General features: G+C 38.4%; 1 protein-coding gene across 7 annotated transcripts in view; it reads left to right on the top strand.

Annotated features, from left to right (window-relative positions):
* Positions 1 to 20993, top strand: part of NRG3 (neuregulin 3) — a gene marked incomplete at both ends in the record, with an annotated part of 1058987 nt that overhangs the window by 476018 nt on the left and 561976 nt on the right. For all 7 annotated transcript variants that reach the window (XM_082854628.1, XM_082854632.1, XM_082854631.1 and 4 more), the window contains one exon: positions 5475 to 5604. In XM_082854628.1, coding sequence (XP_082710754.1) covers positions 5475 to 5604 — 130 coding nt within the window. The remainder of the gene's footprint in view (positions 1 to 5474; positions 5605 to 20993) is intronic.

The following is a 20993-nucleotide window of genomic DNA, read 5'->3' as shown; positions in this document are numbered from 1 at the left end:
AGCAGCTGGCAGGCGCCCTACTTGTGGGAAGATGCTAACTCCACATCTTCCCACACAGCCATCTTGACTCTGCCTCAACAACCATATTTAAATAGCTTCTAGCCTGTAAAGTTATTTTGCTAATCCTAAAAGCTTGCATCACCAGATTCTTAACTTAGAGAATTGTCATGTCATGAACTCAGTGGGGGAAGGAAAAAACTGCTTCATGAATCTGACATTTGCAAGTCAGGCATGTGAAGATGGATTTAGGGTCTAAGCTGGGCCTCACCTTTCCTTCCTTAGGTGTTTCTGCTCTTCCTATCTAGAATTCATTTTCCTCTGCCAATTAAATCATGCCCATTCAAGATGTAACTCCAATACCAACCGTTTGGGAAGCCTTTAGAGATAACTATAGCGTGAATTAAGCTCTCCCTTTCTTTGATTATGTACTGCAATTATTATCTGTAATAGCCCATTTAGCACTCTTGTTCCTACAACAAAATCTGTGTTCCCACAGTGTGCAGTGTTGTGCTGGCAACAGAGAAAACCTCTATAAGTAACATTCAGGTTCAAGTCAGTACTTAAGGGGGAAAACCAGTCATTGTTTTAATTCATTAATAAATTAACTTCCATTGCAAAATCTGCAGGGATTTCTGTCTTCCAGCCTTACATTTTCTTCCTGTTTTGCCTTTAATGAATTAACCACCACTAGTTCCCACTGTGCGTTTAATGACTGTACCAATTGCTCACTATATATGCTACATGATGTGGAAAAAATACAGAATTTACAAGCAAAGCCCTCTCCCTGACCTCCCTGGGGAGAGACCAAAACCCATAAAAATATAAGAAAACACATTAAACTACATATAACAAGTGCCAGATGAGCGGTCTGGATAATTGCACAGCCTTTGTGGTCCCAAGTGAATGGGCACTATTCCTCAAGCCAGCAACTGCACTTCCTTGTCCTGAGACCTTGAGCTTTGCTCATGGTGCTTGGAATCCCTATCCTAAGCACTATCTCTGTTCATCTTAAGCCTAACATTCCTTTATCCTTCATGCCACCTCTTTCTGAATATTTTCCCTAATTATTGTTTTTTTCTCCTCCCTTTGCCTCCATTTTGTGGAGTTGATTTTCTGCTCTTCTTATAAAATTCTAAGCACTTTACCTAAAATTGCTTTTGGAACTCATCTCATGTCCTAACTTATAAATATTTATTCATATAGAGTTTTTCTTTTATGATGATAAAATGTGCACACTTGACTATACAGAACATTTAGAAAAACACTCATGTTATAAAAAGATCGTTCTTCTATAAACATCTATTGTGTGCACCTCTGTGTCGGACTGTCTGTAAGACTGGATCAGCGATGTTGAAGACCTGCTCCACCCCCACAAGCTCATGGTCCAGTAAGATGGGAGGTTCATGAGCTGATGTGGTGGGAGAGTGATGCCTGATAAGGAGGTACTGTGGAGTAAGGGAGAGTCTTGGAAAACAAATGAGAATTCATGGGAATATTTGGCCTCTTCTAGTTTACTTACTTGGACCTTTATCGATGTAATTTTTTGAAGAGAACAGGGAGCTCTATAACGATTTTATTTACCAGATATCATTCCTAGAAACAGAAGGTGCTCCTTGAATTTTAAAACCATGACGAAAGAGTACCATACACCGTAGCCACCTTAGTGTATTAGACTATCTTAAAAGTGATGCAGTTTTAAAACATAAACACTGGGTTCTGAATATGTTGGATAAGTTTATAGATGAGAGTTCTATGTCTGAGTGTTAAGGTACCCCAAGGATATTTAGGGCCATAAGTTTTATAGTTTGGAGTTAGATCTTATCTGTTACCTCGTTCTCACAAATGTCCCATGTTTCCCCTTCAGAACAAAGCACTCAGCTGGATATATTAGGCCATACTGTGTCACCTTAGGGCACAGAAAGAAAATCAGGATTATACCTTATTTATTTTTATCTCATTTTTACTTATGCTCTATTTTATATGTTTGCAATATATTGTATATGTTAAACATTAAATGTATACATACATGTACTTATAAGCAGATCTATAAGTATTGGAGGCTGTTATCCAAAATTATTACCATCTCTTTGGACTGTGTTTGGTTGTAAGTAATAGGCTAACAGTGACTTAGACACACTATACTTAGGATTTACCTTACAAAAGTGTGTAGGTGGTCTTAGGGTTAGTATAGCAGCCTAGTGATTTCATTAAGGAATTTTTCTATATTTCCACTTACATATTTGGCATGATGCCTTACAAGTGTAAAATTTCACCTCATGGTGAATTTTATTTACCTTTCCCAAACCCTCTGTGATTTTAGGTGAGTAGTGCTATATGGGTACTATATAGTGAAATGCATGGGCAAATTCTTAAGATTTCAAATTTATTAATAACTGCATTTTATTTATCTATAGAAGAATCAAGACTAATATTCTGTCGTGTACTAAATCAAGTTACTTAAAATATTTAATAAGGATGTTCTCTTAGAATTTAGTCAAGTCATTGTGAGGGGTAAGCATGTGGATCTTAAATCAATTTTGGGATTCTCTAAGCCATGGAAATAGAAGATGTGAGGGCGTGTTAGACTTGACATCTCTGTACTCCCCCACCTTGGGCCTTTGCGGAGGCGTTTTACTTGGTTCTGATCCTGTGTATTGTGCTGATGCATGGTAAAGCGTTGGAGAAGGTGGTTGGTAGAATAGGGCGGTAGCCACCAGAGACAGTTGTCAGATGGAAACTGATTGATTGTGACTGCTTTGCCATTGCATTGCTCTTGGAGTCTGCAGCTTGTTAAAACCACTGATCATAAAATGAGGATGTCCCTTTTTATGCCGTAGTTTACGTTAATGGAAAGCTGTTTTTAGAGGAATGATCAGTGAATATCAATAAATGGATAATAAGAAACTAAAGGAAAACTTAACTGATCACGAATTAATATACTTCAGCGGTCAGAGTAGTAGTCAACTGTGTGGTGGTTCATATTGAATTTTTGGCTCAGGGCTCTTGAATTTTAAATATTTCCCATAGAAAGAGAGATTGAGTCTGTGCAACTATTTATCACATACTGTCTTGAATAACAAATCTTCCCTGTAGAGGAGATCTTCTGGAAAACAAACAAACAAACAAAAAATGTGTCTGTTTTGCAGAGCCTTTATTTCATGCCAAAGTATTAACAGGCAAATATTTTGAAGTAGAAAAAATGAGTTCCCATTGTATGATCAAGAAAGAGAAGATTAGAAGTGGATTTTTCAATGCTCACAGTATATGAATAGCGTATGAGTAGGGTCTGTGTGAATCTGAAGGCAATGTGATTATTTTGCAGTATTTATCAATATTAAAACGACTATACTAAAATGATAACATTAATGTGAAAGTTATGTCTAACTTTTTATTGTAAGATATACATTAACTTTTAGATGATTATAATGATATCTTTAATGATCATATCTTTCATCAATGGTGTTTAAACTTTAGTGATGTTAGAGTCATCATATTTTATTTTAATTGGGGCATAGTTGTTTTACAATGTTGTGTTAGTTTCTACTGTACAGTGGAGTTCCCTGTGCTCTACAGCAGGTTCTTATTAGTTATCTATTTTATACATATTAGTGTATATATGTCAATCCCGGTCTCCCAGTTCATCCCACCCCCACCCCCTGCTTTCCCCCCCACCTTGAGTTATCAGATTTATTGCAGACATTTTTACTGAGCACCAATTCTGATTAAGGCTCAACCTCTGACCTCAAGGAACTTACAGACTAAAACAGATAAAGGTGTAAACAAATGGTTACTTGCAGCATTGAATACAGTGATACAAGCAATAAAAGGTTCTGGGGGACACAAGGGGAAGATGACATAAGCTCTGAAGAATTGCTGGATGTTATCCAGCAAAGAAAAAGATGGTCCAGGAAGAAGGATCAGTATGATGGTTCCTGGTATTGGGGAAATAGGATAATAGTTGGAAATGAAGTTGTGTGTTTTAGGATGCAAGATGAGGCTAGACAGGCAAAATTCTACCTGGTCTATGTTTTTCTTTGCTCTACTTAGGAATTTGGAGTTCTTCCTATGGGAAAGGGGCCCATTGAGGCTTTCTAGGTTTGGGGAGAACATGAGTGAATTTTCTTTCTGGATAATAACTCTCCCCTCCATTCGGATGCTGGGTAGGAAGAACCTCATTGTGACCTCCATTTAGTAAACTGCTACAGTGGCCCATGCTGTTGAACATTATTATTAATCTATATCCATGTAAAGGAAATAAAAAGAGCTTACATGCTGAATCATGTATCCATCTTTGGCTTTTTAAATATATGTTTCTCGAATAGTGCAATGAAATTGGTGCTAATATTTGAGTTGCTTAAAACTCTGAAAGAAGAATGTCTACATGTTATAACAGATTTTTCATCCAGTAGAGCGTATATGCTTATTATTAGTTTCATATTTAGGAAGCTGATATGGATATATAACTTAATTTAAAAAAGTAGGTGATTATGATTTAAAAAACACATGTTTAAGAGAATGCTAAAAAATGACAATAATTTAGTCGTGTTAAATATTTACCAGAATCATTCCTCACATTTGAGATTCTGTTTCAGCATTTGGAACATTTGCATTTTAATTACATAATAAAAGGAAAAAGTGAAAGAATAATTGGCTTAGCTATTAGCGAATTAACAGCCATAACTTAAAAAAGATGAAAAAACACACACACACAGAAACTGACATTGGTTTCCATAGAAGAGTTACAGTATATGTACGTTGATCAGATATTTAATGACGTTTGACAACAGTTAAGGGAAGAGAATGTTGTTTCAGTCCTTTAATACAACATGTTGCTTAACACTGAAATTAATGAAAGTGAATTTGAGATATTTGACTGTAGGGTCATTCAACTTTTACTGGTAATGTGTCCTCTAATGGGACCTGTCTAGAGTGATTCCAGTTGTTAAAATCTTGCGGAGACATAAGACCGTTGGATCCAGTAGTTGTCTTAGTCCTAGCTGCTATCACAATACCATGGACTGGGTGGCTTAAAAACAACAGAAATTTATTTCTCACAGTTCTGGGTGCTGGGAAGCCTAAGATCAAGGTGCCTGTGGATTCAGTGTCTGGTTAGGACTTCCTAGTTCATAGAGGGCTATTTTCTTGCCGTGTCTTCATATGACTAGAATGGGCGAGGGAGCTCTCTGGGGTCTCTTTTATAAGGGTATTAATCCCACTCATGACCCAAAGGCCCCACCTCCTAATACCATCACATTGGAGGTTAGCTTTCAATCTATGAATTCTGGGGGGACACAAACATTCAGTCTATAAAATGGTCATATCCAGTTGTGTTTTTTCAGTACAGTGAAGGTTCCATCCTGTCTGGCTGGAGTCAGCAGCCATAAGAAGGTCTCAGTGCACAGGTCCAGCCCAATGACAGGAGCTGGTGGTGTCAGAATGAACTTCTGACAGCCTTTCTCTGTGTTTCTCAACAGATACGACGACATATTCCACGGAGCGGTCTGAGCACTTCAAACCCTGCCGAGACAAGGACCTTGCCTACTGTCTCAATGACGGCGAGTGCTTTGTGATTGAAACCTTGACTGGGTCCCATAAACACTGTCGGTAAGTCACTGCGGCGACTGGCACTGAGGGCAGGTCCTCAGAGAGGCCTGGAGGTGGAAGGGGGTGCTGAGCTCCAGGAATATACAATGTGATACATGTAGTCCAGTGGTTGAATAGCAGAATCAATAGTTTTAATGTGGGAAGGAACAAGGCTGGTATCTTTAGTATTTGAGGAAGGAAAACTGAATTAAATTAGACAAGATGTTTCACCTGATTAAGTAAAGGAAGGTTTACTTTTATGTGTAACGACTTAATAGAAATAATTATTTACTCACTTTAGAAGCCTATATTTTTGGTGTGGGGTTTAGGCACATATACTCAGAAATAATCTCTTCCTGCAGACCTAACTGATTGTGGCATGGCAAGGAAACTGCTCAGCTAAGATCTAGAGTCTCAATGTTTACTGTGAACCAAACCCCAGAGACCGTAACTGTGTCCAAAGAAAACTGCATCTTATTTTGATTCTGCCCTCGTTTATTAATTTCAGTCCTTTTTTTTTTTTTAAACACCTCTGATGATGAAATACTCTCCGGCAAGGTGTTGTAAATGAAATCATAGTCCTGTTATAGTCTAGGTAGAGAACAGGGAAAATTCCCAGTGGAGATCAAGAAGGTGTTTAATGGGTTTTTAGAAACAAAAGGTTAGATAACTGCTAAAAATAAAAACAAGTGGAGGTAAATAGTGGTCTTGTAGACACTGTAGCTTTAAGGTTCCATAGAAGAATCAAATTAGCATCTAAAAAATATTTCCCACCAAGCTTTTATTTCCAGCGCTACCCTGGTAATTTGTTTTTCCTTGCAATTGTATATGCTTCAGTGATCGTATATATCTACACCCCTTTCCTTCTCTTTATTTACTCTTCTCATATGACACAGTTATTAAATTAATTATTCCGAATCATGAAGCATGGAAAATTATGACTTTCTTCTCTCGCTCTTGCTATTGTAAAACTTTATTCCATGTTGTTTTATTAAGATGGCGCAGAGAAATGTGCCTTATAGTTATGAACTTAGAATGTGTCAGCAAATCCTGCCTGGCTCCACAGGCTAGCTTCAGTTCACAGTGGACAGTGACACAGGTTTGGAAGAGCTGATCAGTGATAGTGGCCGATCTCCGTAAGAGCCACCGTGTATCCCGTCGCCTTTCATCACCCTTGACATGGTGGCTTTCATGTGACTTGGGCAGTGCCGTTACATTGACTTCATTTACAAAAATCACCACCCATTTCTGTCCTCTGAAAACCTGAGTTGGGGATCAAGGGCAGTGGGAATGGTTCCTCCCCCATATTTCTCTTTTCTTGTTATGTTTATTAGATCAATGCAGACACAGGTAGAAAGCACACAGGTAGAAAGCACACAGGTAGGAAGCACGCAGGTGACTTGAAGACCTCAAGGGAAAAGCCAAGAATGAGGTACCATTTCAAAGCACGAAGTGCATCCATGCTCTTATTGGTGATCAGCTATGTGTTAATGTTACCTGTGTCAGTCCAGTGGCGTCATATGTGGAAGTGGGCAGTGCCGTCAAATAAGTTTGAATTTATAATTGAGGAAGGGAAGAATCAGAAGCCTTACCTAAAGCAGTGACTTTTGCGATGGTGTTTTACCCCAGGGAAGTTTCAAATCAGGCCCCACCACTATACGCAGGCAGGTCTGATTCATCATTTCAAAAACTGAGAATGTTGAAAAAACAAAAGAATTCCGATTTGTTCTTAACATACATCCTCACTATATTCTCTGTTAAGTTCACAGGTGTATTAGTTTGCTAGGGCTGCTGTAACATAGCACTGCAGATTGGGTGGTGTAAACAACAGAAATATATTTGATCACAGTTCGGGAGTCTAGAAGTCTGAGATCAAGGTGTTGGCAGGGTGGTTTCCTTCTGAGGGCCACGAGGGAAGGATCCCTTTCAGGCCTCTCTCCTTGGCTTGAGGGTGGCCATCTTCTCCCTGTGTCTTTTCATTTTCTTTCCTCTGTACAAGTCTTTATTCAAATTTCCTTTTCTTAAGAGGGCACTAGTCATATTGGATTAAGGTCCACTCTAATGACCCTGTTTTAACTTGACTGCATCTCTAAAGACTCTTTCTCTAAATATGGTCACATTCTGAGGTACTGGAGGTTAGCACTTCAACATTGGGTATTTGGGAGACACAATCCAGTCTATGACAGTAGATCTCAGGTCCAGAAAAATAATTCTTTTGCACATATGTACATGTCTGATTTTTTTAACATAGACAAGCAGAGATATATCTATGTTTTGGCTGGAATGATGTACATGTAATAATTTTGGCCTGTCTTCATATTTCATGCATATTTCAGCACAGACGACCTTTTATTTAACATAGAGTCACAACATAGCTAATCATGACAAAAGACCAGCCTAAGACAGAACTGGAACTCCAATAGGTTAATAAGTGCATATAAATCTCCTACTAGTGCATATGAAGAAATCACACATTGCATGTGTCAGCTATTCATCTCCCAGGCTTTGCTGTGAATAAAAGGCTTACCATTTGTTCCTGCATCAGCCACTTGTAAGAATTCCAGTGTAGTTATTAATAATGTGCCATTTTATACAGTACTCTATTTAAATAGTATGTTTCATTTATTCTCCTCCATTCGACAAATGTTTATTGAACATCTATCCCAAAGATACTGTTGAATAAATACATACAGATATGAACTTAGGAATTAAATGGCACTGCGCTTTGTAATGCACTTGGAGTAAGTGAAATACTTCATCTCCAGGAAATCAGGAAAACAAGGGAAATGACTTTCGTGTGATTGGCATGCTACCAGGGCTATCCTTCTGATGCATTACTAACTGGATTCTGTTGCAAGTTAAATAAACCACAAGTTAATAGATCAGAGCAGCAATATTAAGGGGTGTACCTGAATTTAGCTCATTAAATAGTTTGCTTTTTACATGTCTCCAAAGATTAAACATTCAAATCTGAGAGAAGTTAAGATTATATATATATATTTTTAGTATTTTAAAAATAAATTGCAATCCAATTGTGAATTGAATCAAGATATCTTTTCCATGTTGTGAAAAGTCGATCATGCTGAACTGCTTATGTTTCCTTGCCGAGGAAGAATAGTAACAAAGCTACCTAGATCATCCCTGATAGAGATCCTGAGAGTGTATGCCCCAAAATGTTAAAAGTGCAAATCTTGGGATAAGGGAGGGAGGTTTCATGGTTTTCTGCTGTTATTTTCTCATTCTTTAGTGCATTTTCAGATCTTTCAAAAGACTGTTTATGGTGAGAATAGAAATTACAGAGCAAGCTGATGAAAATTTAAGAGGAATACCAAGATCATAAAAATAACTGGATAGATTTTAAAGAGTAACAAATAGGCAAACTTGGTGTTGCTAAATTTACAATATAATCATTGATTATTGGTTGACTGATTAGGAAACATAGAACCTGGTATGTTGTGGAACTTAGTGTAGAATAAGGAGAGATTCATAAATCGGGGAAAATGAGAGTCTAGTTGTTTGATAAACTTGGTTGACTGTTAAGTAAAACAAAGTTGGAGTTTCACCTCCTCCTTATATACCAGAAGTTGTTCTTAATGAATTTAAGAGTTCATGTAACAAATAAAGTATTAGGGGAAGCAGTAGATAACATGTTTCTTTATATCAGCAACTGAAAGGACCTTTTGGGCAAAAAGCAATGAAAGGAAAAATTAACAGCCTTGATACAACATTGCTTTTTTGATCTGAATATCATAAATCAGAAACAAAATTGAAAGACAGATAAAGTGTCAGTAAACTGTACAACAAATATGGCAAAGAATTGATATTCTGAAGAAGTCATATAGATCAATAAGAGTAACACTAAAATTAAATCTCAATAGGAAAATGGGCAAAAGAGAGGAACGTCCTCTTCCCTTGAAAAGGAATCCAAGTAACCCATAAGCATGAAAAATACTCAGCCTCACAAAAAAATGCAAATTAACTTTTTTTGTTTGCCTATCATATTTAATGATTTTAAAAAGCAGATAGTTTCGTGAGGGTGCAGTAAAAACACTGTCTTATTCACTACTTAAGGGAGCGTATTTTGTTAAACATCTTCTGTAGGTGATGTTTCAACATCTTTGAATTCTTTCAAAGAATTCAGCCTACAGAAATGTATATGTAGATTTATTTTTAAGGATGTTTACCACAGGATTTGTAACAGCAAAACGAACGAAGAAAACCTGAATTTAGATGTCTATATAAATTAGAATATATCTACACCTTGGATGAATTCAACGTAACTGGAATTTTCAAAATTTTAAGGATATGAAAATGCTCATTATATCATATTATGTAGAAAAATCAGAATATAAAATTGTAAAGTTGAACACATGATAGCAATCCAGTTCTGAGAAAAAGCTGAATAAAAAGGCTAATCGGATTTACAGCTATTGTCTTCTTTGAACCTTATGAGTTTTCCAAGATCACTACATTGTACATGTATTTCATTTATGTAACATCTGGTTAAGACGCTTGACCCCTGCTTCTCATCTTTCCATTGAGAAAGATAGCGTCCCTGTCTCTGTTAAATCAAGGTCATTATAATTCACTATTATTAGGCTGATAAGAGGACTTTCAATTAAGCCATTCCAGATTAAACACTATCAAGCCCATTAGAATGTGCCTGTTCCTTTTATTAAAAAATCATTTATGCTCTTTATAATAATGATTTTCCATGCTGAATTCATGTGTTTTGAAACATAAAAAAAAATGGATTGAGTAATAGGAAGGTACATCCTACAGAAATGAAGCTGGGTAGGGAAGGAAAGCAAATCACTAGAAACTCCTTGAATCAAAGTATCCTGAATAAAAGCAGGATATTCTCTACTATATTTATTTTTATGCCATTTCTAGAAATTTTAAGAACTTTGGGAATGGTGCTATTTGTAGCATATTTCACTAGAGTTGAAAGAGGTAGCCAGTTGTAACTGAAAAGATTGCTAGGCATTTAAATGGGCCAAGTGTGTTTTCAGGCCAAATTAAGTGAAAAGGATGTATCTCTTCTGAATTGAAGTTCATTAAATGTTGTACCAGCCTTGCTGCAAAAATGGATTTTCAAAACTTTGGAAAGGATAGCATTTGAGCTGAATTTGACCTGTGGTGATCATTTTGGAAATCTATCAGGCAATTCATTTGAAGATGCTTGGATCACTTGAAATATGGAACTGCTGGAAAAAGAGGCAAACAGTCCAATAGCAGCCACTGCCTGAGGCAGTACTTCCATAAAGCGGCTGATGGACTGTGCAGCTAGCTGGGTAAAATGCTCGTAGGAGTTGGTGAGTGGAAGGTGGGGAGCATTTGAAAGGGGAGGAGAGCCCTACCAGGAACTGCTGTTAATCACTGTGTCTAGTTCTGCTTCAGTAGGTTTTGAAATCGAAGTTTCCATGTTTAAGAGACTTGATTGGGCACGATGTAACGATATCCCTATGATATACTGTATAAAATTACAGGACACCCCTGTCAGTGCTTTGCTCCATCACTTTGGAGGTCCATTAGCTCTTCCACTTAAGGCGGGTCCTCTTTATCCAAAGCTTCTCCAGTAAGTGCTCTGAGAGCGGCCACTAATGACTTCCTGTGGTTGTAGCAAGTCGGGATGGAAATGGGGTTTTGGCAGAAGTCCCTGAGCTCCATTGACGGCAGAGGGTGGATGATGAAACGTCTATTAACTCCAAGCGTAGTGTCAGAATCTCTGTAGAGTGGAATTGAATAGCAGGGTAAGAGTCTCAGAAGAATTTTCAAGTTCATCTGATAATTGTTCATGAGAATGTTTGCTGCAGCCCAGATGTAATTTGAGTAATGTGCAACAGCTATGTTCATACCAGGTGGTCTACTGACTGCCCTTGAGAAGAAGTGAGCCGGATTATAACCATGCATCTTTTTCTGCTCTGTGGATGAAGTTTGTCAAAATCGTCTTATTAACTCAGAAAGCAAACAACACAGTGAACATAATTTGGCAACTTCATGACACTTAGGCAGTGGTTTACTTCTTCTGGTTTAAATTGGTTGCATTCCACCCGAGCTGGTTTTTCTTAGAGGGCTACTGAAATATCAAAGGACTGGGAAAGCACATTTGATAAAGAATAATAACACATCTTTTAGTTAATGGCCAAAGGTTTCTTAACCTTATTTTAATGTTTTCTAACTTGATTGGCAGCACTCCTTGAAGCATGAAATGGTGTTTCTTGAGGTAGTTGTCAGGATTTGGGTTTTTTTGTTGTATCGAAGAATTGATATACGTTTGTGGTTTTAAATCGCTTCCTTATATGATTTGGGGTAAGAGGTACATGAGGCAAATGTGGGTGTTCCAGATGAAAAGACTTGAGTTAAAAACTCTACTCGGCTTTATACTGGCTATGTGAGTTTTTTGGCAAGTGATTTAATCAGAACCTTCAGTCCTGTGTTTAAAAAAAGAGAGAGAGAGAGCCAGCCAGACACACTAATACCTGCCCTACAATGTTGATGCAAGAATTGAAAGCAGCAACATGTAGAAAAATTCTAAATGTATAATAGACAGTATGTATAATAGTTCTTTCCTCTTCCTCCCTTCTGCTCATATTGAAACCTAACAAAAGCATGTGTGCTGGAATCCTGTGAGAGAAATTGAGTGGGTATCATCTGCCTATTTAATTAGGAGACTTAGGCTTAAAAGGGGTAGATCAGTTGACTTGTGCCAGGGCTTCAAGCTGGGTACTCAGAGTTTCTCAGCACACAGAATTCAGCTTTGACCCACCAGTGGAATTTAAGAAAACTCACCCAGAAACTTATTTAAAAACACAATAAAACCTGATCATGGGCGAGAACACTTTTCAGAATCAAGGATCATTGTAGCTCTTCAAGCAGCAAGTTTAGGAGCAAAGCAGGAACAAGAAGCCACCTTTGGTTAGGGGAATTCTCCCTGTTGACAATTTGTGAAGAGAGGAATCCCCTCTTACTCTTCAGTCCATGCAGGCTGAGGGCCCTTCAGGTATCTACTCTACGGCATTGCTGGTTCTGCCATCCTGGGCACCTTCCTGCATGCAGGGGTCACAGTCCTGTTACGGCAGGGACAGTCTGGGAGCTTGCACACACAGTCAGAATGCTGTGATTGCATATGCTGCAGTTCGAGTGGAGTATAGATTATTTTTACCAAGTTTATTTAAACAACTAAGAACATATATCCATAAATATCATTTTAGATAGTGATGGTCTTTTTGTATAGATGTGAACAGTACTAACTGTGGTCCCACAGACCCTGCTGGGCAGGTTCCTCAGGCAAACATTCCAGTGAAAACCTTCTCAGGTCAGGACAACGATGGGTCAGATGTTCTGCCTCATCTTCTGTCGCAGTGAGGGAATTTGCAGCGCTCTGCCGCACTCTGTCTATTATTGAAAGTTCTCTTGCTCTAGCCTCAGTTTTAGAGCATTGGGCAGCATTTCACATTCCTGAGGATGGTATTTCTTTCCAATTAACTTTGGTCTGGGCATCTTTTAAAAAATATAAAAGATGATTTAAGGACCTGATCACATTGTCTCTGTATATACCAAAATGGCAGTCTTTGTGTACTCTGATCATTATACTCCCCAAATGCAAGAGCATCGGCAAATCTACCTGATAGAATAAACCCAGGGAATGTCTCTATGGTGCTTCCTGTGTGTCAGGCACCCATAGCAGCCCTGGAGAGAGGTTAGTAATGACTGAGGCCAAGGGCATTTCTCAGGTTATACAGCGATGGACCCAGGACTCAGACTAAGCAGGCTGACTCCAGGGTCTATGCCCTTAACCTCTCCACTAACATCTTTCCTTTAAAATCCTAGTGGTCCAGGAATCCTAAAATCCCAACTGCTTAAAAATAAAACATATAAACTCTGGTTATCTTTCAGGATGCCACAGTATTGGTTAAATATATACATATATTTATAATTATATATAAGTAATATATACATATTTAAATTTCCCAACATATTATAATCTGAGTGACCATATAGATTGTCTTCCAAACCGAAAAATGTTTGAGATGTAATGGGCAGTTTTAATAATTTCTTCTGTAAAATAAGCATAGACCAAGAATGCCCTGAGCTAAATAGGGTCTATTATTGCTCTAATTTTAATTTAGACAAAACTCAATTTCCTAGAAAAGCAGACCATCATTTGCTATATGTATGCTATGTGTTTTTCGTAGTGTAAATGTCACGATATTACACAACCTCTGTATTATTCCCACTTTCCCCCAGTCAGCTGAGAGCTCCCTGAGTCACTAAGTACCTGCAGGGTCTGGATAAGAAGGCAGAGCAGGGTCTCTCCACTGTACCCCAAATCTGTGTAAGTACACGCCAACATCCAATTAGTGTTCTCTTCAGTTACCAATATACCTAGCTATTATTTGTGAAAACTAAAAAAATTGATGGGAGAACCAAGCCCTCCTTGTTTTACAGAAAATAGTCAGTGTTTCCGAAGTTTATCTTGGAGTGCATCTCTAACTCTGTTTAACTTTTTATAATTACAGCTATTCTGGTGGTTTTATGAATATCAGGAAAACAGCTTGCAGCAAAAAATCAATCCTATATACAAGTGCACACACACACAGTGTACATACATGCTATACTTACTAGGTAGTCAGTGCAGGGTACTGAGATTCAATAGCAAACAAAACAAAATGGTTCCTTCCTTTACAGAACATTCTGTTAGTTGGAGCACTAAGCAGTCGACACAGTCTAGCATTACAGGATGCCCTGATGGGCAAACACTGACAGTCCCTGGGCACCAAAACTCATACTTGGGATAATAAGGAAATCCTTACCAGACTGGTAAACTTGGAGGAAATAACTTCAGCTAGTATATATACATACAATCCCCCCTTGCAAATTAAAACAAACAAACAAACAAGAAATCAAAGATAAAATTAAAATAAGGAATAGGAAAAAAATGAAAGTAGTAAACATGAGTTGAGGAATATCTTGTTTGGAGATATATGTCATATTTGAGTGATATAGAATGTGTTTTTAGATGTATATATGCCATATGTGAGTGGTGTAAGATTTAGTCCTACATACACTAAAAAATAAGTGTCAGTTTTATACATTAATCCCATCATTCCACCAATATTTGTTAAGCATATTCAATGTTTCAGGTCCAGGTGGTAGGAATATAGTGATGAATGTTCTCAGAAAAAAATCATAAGAAAACAGTTAAGGGCATTTTCTAGTTCAGTGTGACAAGTTCTGTGATGTGTATCATCCAATCTATTTGAACTATATGTGCATAGCTCATATCTGCATAGAAGAATCCAAAACCCAGTGGTCCTGAAGCCAGGGAGAGCTTCTGAGAGGAAGTAACATATGAATTTGCATTTAGAAAGATAAGAGCCTACTCATTTCTTATTTTGAAGCCTGCTCTTGGCTTGCCAACAAAGGCATGGAGAGTTGAGCTGTTATTGGGAAAAATTCCCTTCAACCCACGAGGAGGAGATTTAAAATTATTTTAGATGCAATTAAGAATAATCAGTTTCATATCATAAATTCTTTATGCAATTGGTCACTTCTTTTCTGAATTATTTCCTTGAGTTATTTCCTCTCTTGTGTCCAGGTAGTTCTCAAAAATATATCAAGGCATGATGACATTTTAAATTCCATTCCCTCAAACTCAGAATTTTTATGATTAGTGAAAAGAGCAGACAAGAGTATGGTTTTTCAAACTTAATACGTGTCACATTGTTTAAATTATGAAATCAAGATTCATTATCCAAAATTAATTTATGATTTGTATCTACATATATGAAATATTTGCAGACTATTTAATAGCTACAACCTAAAAATCAATTTATTAACATCTTAGGTATAAGAAATGATTTTCCAGCACTACAATTTTCCTAACAAATTAAACACATCCATTCAAGGATGCCGTGACCATGGATCATTGTTGAATTATTCAGGGAAAATGTAAGGAAATTACATTTAAAGTTACTTACTGTCATGTTCAAGTAAAATGTCCTACATTTTCCCAATTTAAAAAGTATTTCTTTTCTCTAGGAGAGCTGTGAGTCTCACAGGAGGTCAAAGTAAGGTAGACATGTAGGGTTTCCCTTATAATGAGTCAGGTAGCATTTTGGCATAAACAGTGACACTTATATAAGGCAGAAACCAGAAGAAGAAAGGTCGTGAGAGTTCCTCAAATGGGGCAACTTTCTAGACGATTAAAGACTAGTTTCTCATTTAAACACATCATAAATGCAGTTAGAGCTCCCACTGGGGAAAGGAGTTATCATTTCAACAGCAGACTTCATTAAACAAACAGGCCCCAGGCTTTGAGGCAGATGAGTGCTCCAAGACAGAAGTATGAAGAGACTAAAATGATGCCAAGAGGCCAGCATGCCCTGAGCCTGGCCTCCCTGGAGTCCTCTGACAGCACATTGATCCCAGTGACCCTGTACTCCTGAAGGGCAGAAATTCAATTAGGAACTCTCAGCTTTGAGTCCTGGGAAGGAGGGACATGTGTGTCAGGGGGAGGCTCCACTGCTAGAGGAAAACCATTTTCCAGCAGTTATAAAGCAGAGGCTAATAATAGAACGATGGAGAATGAGAAACACTAAGTTGGAAAGAACTGGCAGAAAGGATGAGCTGTTAAGACGTCAACTTTAAATAAGGTCATAATTTTGCTACACTTTGTGGCATTCTCCTAGGCTAATTTACAGCCACAATTGAAGTCACGTGGGAGCCTTACTCTGTGACAAGGTCTGATTTTCAGTGCTCTGGAAAGCTCTTTTCTTTCTGCTTGGGTTAGCATATGTGAAAGAAATAATGATTGTTTTAATGATATTAAATAGTGGCTTTGACCTCTTCCCCCCACAAGCTAACCAAAACATTATCTGGATGTATGAAATGATTCATTTGTGAACAAAACTTGTGTTTCTATTATAATATTCCTGTTCACCTGCCTGACTCTCCCACTAGGCTGTGAGTTCATCTTTGCTTCTGGAACCTGCCACCTACTCAGTAAAAATAAATTTTTTGAATGAAAAGAACCCTTGACAATACCTACCACCCGCATTTTTGAGAGGACAAATGTGAGGTGTTAATAGTGAGACAAAAATGCTAATAGCCATCTTCCATTTCACACTTACTAAGTGCAAGGCAGAAGTTTCCAGCCTTTGTACACTACTTCCTGATTGTCTGCCTAGTTCTCATGTTAAATATGCAAAAGAATGTCCTATCCCCATTTGATAGGGGGGATAGAAGAGGGAAAGTAGGTGTTTCAAGGACATACAGCCAGTAGGTGGCAGGAGAGGGAAAGTAGCTGCTTCAAGGACATACAGCCAGTAGGTGGCAGGATTGAGCACCAATCTCAGTTCTGTTGGACTCAAGCTCTTGGTCTTCTAACCTTGTCAGGCTTAACACTGTTGTAAAATCATCAAGGTTGAAGGTTAAAAACGTAGATTCTCAGGCTCCTCCTCTGAATTTTCCAGTTCAGGTCTTGACACAGCCCCCAGGAAGCAACTGTGCATTCAGATGATTCCGTCATGGAGACAAATTTGGGAAGCAGTGAATGAGATTTGTGTTTCTCAAACTTTAATGAGTGGGTGAATCCTCTGGAGATTTTGTTCAACTGAAAATTCATGTAGAGTAGGTCTGGGGTGAGGCCTGAGAGTCTGTATTTCTAATCATATCCCAGGTGATGCCCATGTTGCTGGCCCATGGGTCACATAGAGAAGTGAGGAACTAAATCAGTCGTGCTGCCCGGCACACGATGCAACCCTTACCCCTATCCCAGGGGGCTTTTCATAATTCTGCCACTACGATGCATCCTCCACCCATATGCAGCTCAGTAATTATTTCGGAGCAAGATTTTCTGCATATACTTGAGAATATGTCTGTGAAGCCTTGGAAGCCCTTATTTATCTCTACTAGTTAGCTTGTTAATTCATATATCTGCTAAACGAGAATTCCTGGGTACCAGCAACATGATGTCATGCTATGCCCATCCCATCCACAGCAGTTTTATAAGCCAGCACCTCATCAGGGGGGATTTTATATACCACATCTCTGATTCATAGGTTTAGGCTAGACAATTAGTATTCTTCCCAAGGAGCAGAAGGTTCAAGTTGGGGGAAACTGTTCTCTCCAACATTCTGAGAAATGGATACAGCACGTGTTAAAAGTTGGCAATAATTCTATTTCCCCAGGAATTTAGTTCAACCAAGATAATTCATCTGAGGCTTTTAAAAATATATATTATTTTCAAACTAAGAAAGCCATCACATGTAAACATGACAATATGCTAAGCAGGTTTTACAATGGAAGACTAAATTTTCAAAAGGACGGCTCTGATTTGTCAAAAATGATGATGTTCTAAATCTAGGCTCTGCTTCTTCCTCACCATGTGACATTTGGTAATATCTTACCTTCTGTGGATCTTAATTTCTTCATTGTAAAATAGCGTGATTGGAGATAATTTCTCAGGTCACTTCCAATTTTAAGATCGGGTGAAGAAACTGAGTGATATCTTGCATTTTCACCTTTGTCAGTAAACATTACGTGTTTTACTGAATTTCTATCAAAGAAAAGCAGAAGGATTTCAGAAAGAGCAAATATTTCCAGAAGAAAACATAGCTATTCTGTCGTTTGAGGTACAAAAGATGAAATTCTAAATTAAGAAAGGCATGATTCTCGCAGAAGAGGCAGCACAAAGCAAACCTATTACTTACTGCTGCCAGTGCTTTCCGCACTGGCATGTCCATGTACTCACCTGTGAATTTTTTTAAAAATTCAGGACAAGAATAAAGACATAGACGTAGAGAATGGACTTGAGGACATGGGGAGGGGGAAGGGTAAGCTGGGACGAAGTGAGAGAGTGGCATGGACATATATACACTCCCAAATGTAAAATAGATAGCTAGTGGGAAGCAACCACATAGCACAGGGAGATCAGCTCGGTGCTTTGTGACCACCTAGAGGGGTAGGATAGGGAGGGTGGGAGGGAGACGCAAGAGGGAGGGGATATGGGGATATATGTATATGTATAGCTGATTCACTTTGTTGTACAGCAGCAACTAACACCATTATAAAGCAACTATACTCCAATAAAGATGTTAAAAAATAAAAAGAAAGGCTAATTTAGGAGAGAAAAATAATGCCAACAAATTTGTCATGCTTCAAGCTAAAACTAAGATTACAATATAAAAATTGAAAAGGCTGCATTGGTTAAGATTGCTCTTGGATGCAAATTAAAATTTAACTAGAATGTGTTAAAAAAAAATACGGATTCTGTTTCAATAGGTCAAGGGCGGGGCTAAAATTCTGCTTTTCTAAAAAGTCTCTGGATGCCGTGGTGTTGCTGGTTGTGGACCCGGCTTTGGGTAACAAAGCCCTATGCCCATGTGCTTCAACCTTAGCTGCGTGGTAGAACCACCCAGGGAGACTCAGCGTTCACATGCCCAGGCCACATGTAGAACAAACACATCTGGATTTCTGTAAGTGGGACTTAGAAATCTGTATTTTTAAAACTCCAATGGGAAGCCAACACTGAGAGTCACCGATCTGTTTGCTGTCATAAGCCCTCTTCTTTGCTTCCCTGATCACTGACAACGTTGGGTTTATCAAAAACACTTTCACCACAGTGTTAGTAGATTCAAAACAGGTACTTTACCCTCACTGCTACCATACCAGTAGATCAAATCAACCATGCCACGAGATGGCGCTATTCCTCTAACAGTGTTCTTTCCAGTCCGTGCCTATATACTCAGACAATTCCGTGGTAGTCTCTAAAAAGCAGGCCAACCTTGTGTTCTATTCCCCATGCCCCCACACCATCACCCCTTATGGGCATATTTCCATGTGCCTCCATGTGTCTCTACGATTGTCACTTTCAAGTTACTTACTATTGTCCTGGTAGTCATGGTACCCATATTTAGCAAAGCCTTCCATGGAGGCATGTTTAGAAAATTTCTAATTGTTCTTTCCCTTTCATTCTCTCACTTTGATTCTCTCTCTTCCATCTAGCCTTCCATACACATTGATTGGGCGCTCATTCTCTGTCAAGCCTGTGCTAGGCGCTTCAGTGAAATTTGTGCATAGATGGAGTACTTTTCTTGTGGTGCTTCTTTGGAATTGAAACCTAGAAGTGAAATTGCTTGGCCCAGGGGTATGACCATTTTCATGGCTCTTGACCCAAGAATATCTTGCCTGCATCGGGTAGTTGAGATTCTATTTGCTAATTTAATAAGTGTAAGCTTGCCCCTTATTATTATCTAATGCCTGTGTCTTTAATAAGCACTTTCCTTTATCCTTTATGTAGCTATTATGTGAATTTATATTTTATTTTTACTTAACAAGTAAATTTTTGAAGGCAACGGCAAAACAGTAAGAAACATTAAGCAAATGAGTAACGTTCATTTTATGCACGTATTATATATCTTGATCCGTAGAAGCTTCCATTTCATTCTCGGTATGTGCAAAGCACAATAAGTTGCTTTGTAGAAACATTCTTTTATTGAAACAGGCGCTCTTAATTTTGTAAGTATGAGACAGTCTGGTAGGATGAGGATAAATCATCTGTATGCATCTCTGTGTGCTTGTTGTTTGTGTGTGTGTGTGTGTGTGTGTGTGTGTGTATTAGCCTGCCCCTGCCCGGACCCCTTGGAATGCAGAATTCTCAAGAAGAATAAGCAGTTAATATAATAAGGAGCTCAAGGCGTTTTAGGAGAGAAGAGATCAAGAACCAAAATCATGCTCCTCCAAATTCAAAGTGACAGGGACTTGTCTGGGTAGAAGAGAGTGATCTGGTTAAGATTCACTAAAGGGACGCTGAAAGCTCTAAAGGTGAGCTCCCTAGGAGAAGGCAGGAGAGTAGAGTGGTGACCCAGGCTCTAATTTACAGCCTAGAAACTAAGCTGATTTTGTATTATCATACAGTGGAGGTGGAACATTCTATTCTGGCTCCTCTACTTTGGGATATTGAGTGGGAGTTAAAAAAAAAAAATCCTATCATCATGGGAAGCAGAGAGACTAACACCTCTTGGTTGGAATTTCTGCAAACAAAGCTTCCAAGTCTTGATGGAATAGGATACTTTTGAAGGGTTACCGCTTTCCTCAATGGTGCCACCTTGTGGTAAAGACTACAGTAACAATGCTTGTAGCTGATAGAACTTAGCCTTCCTCCACCGGGCGTTTGAACTAAAAAGGGCGGGGGGGCGGGGGGGGGGCGGGCAGAAAGATTTGGCCAATCAAATGAAAGGGAAAATCTTGGGCTTTCAGCCACTAATGCCACTAATAGTCATTGGGGACTTGAGAACTTTCTATAACTGTTTATAGAGGATTGTTTTGTTTGTTTCTCTGGTTTGTTCAGAAAGATCAGTTTAGTTGCAGGGGAGAGAACTAATGGAAGGAGGAGTTATACTTGT

Source organism: Leucopleurus acutus, assembly GCF_964270905.1.
Source record: "Leucopleurus acutus genome assembly, chromosome: 14".
NCBI lineage: Eukaryota > Metazoa > Chordata > Mammalia > Artiodactyla > Delphinidae > Leucopleurus > Leucopleurus acutus.
The sequence above is the reverse complement of the archived record's forward strand: the minus strand, read 5'-3'. Positions and strand labels throughout refer to the sequence as shown.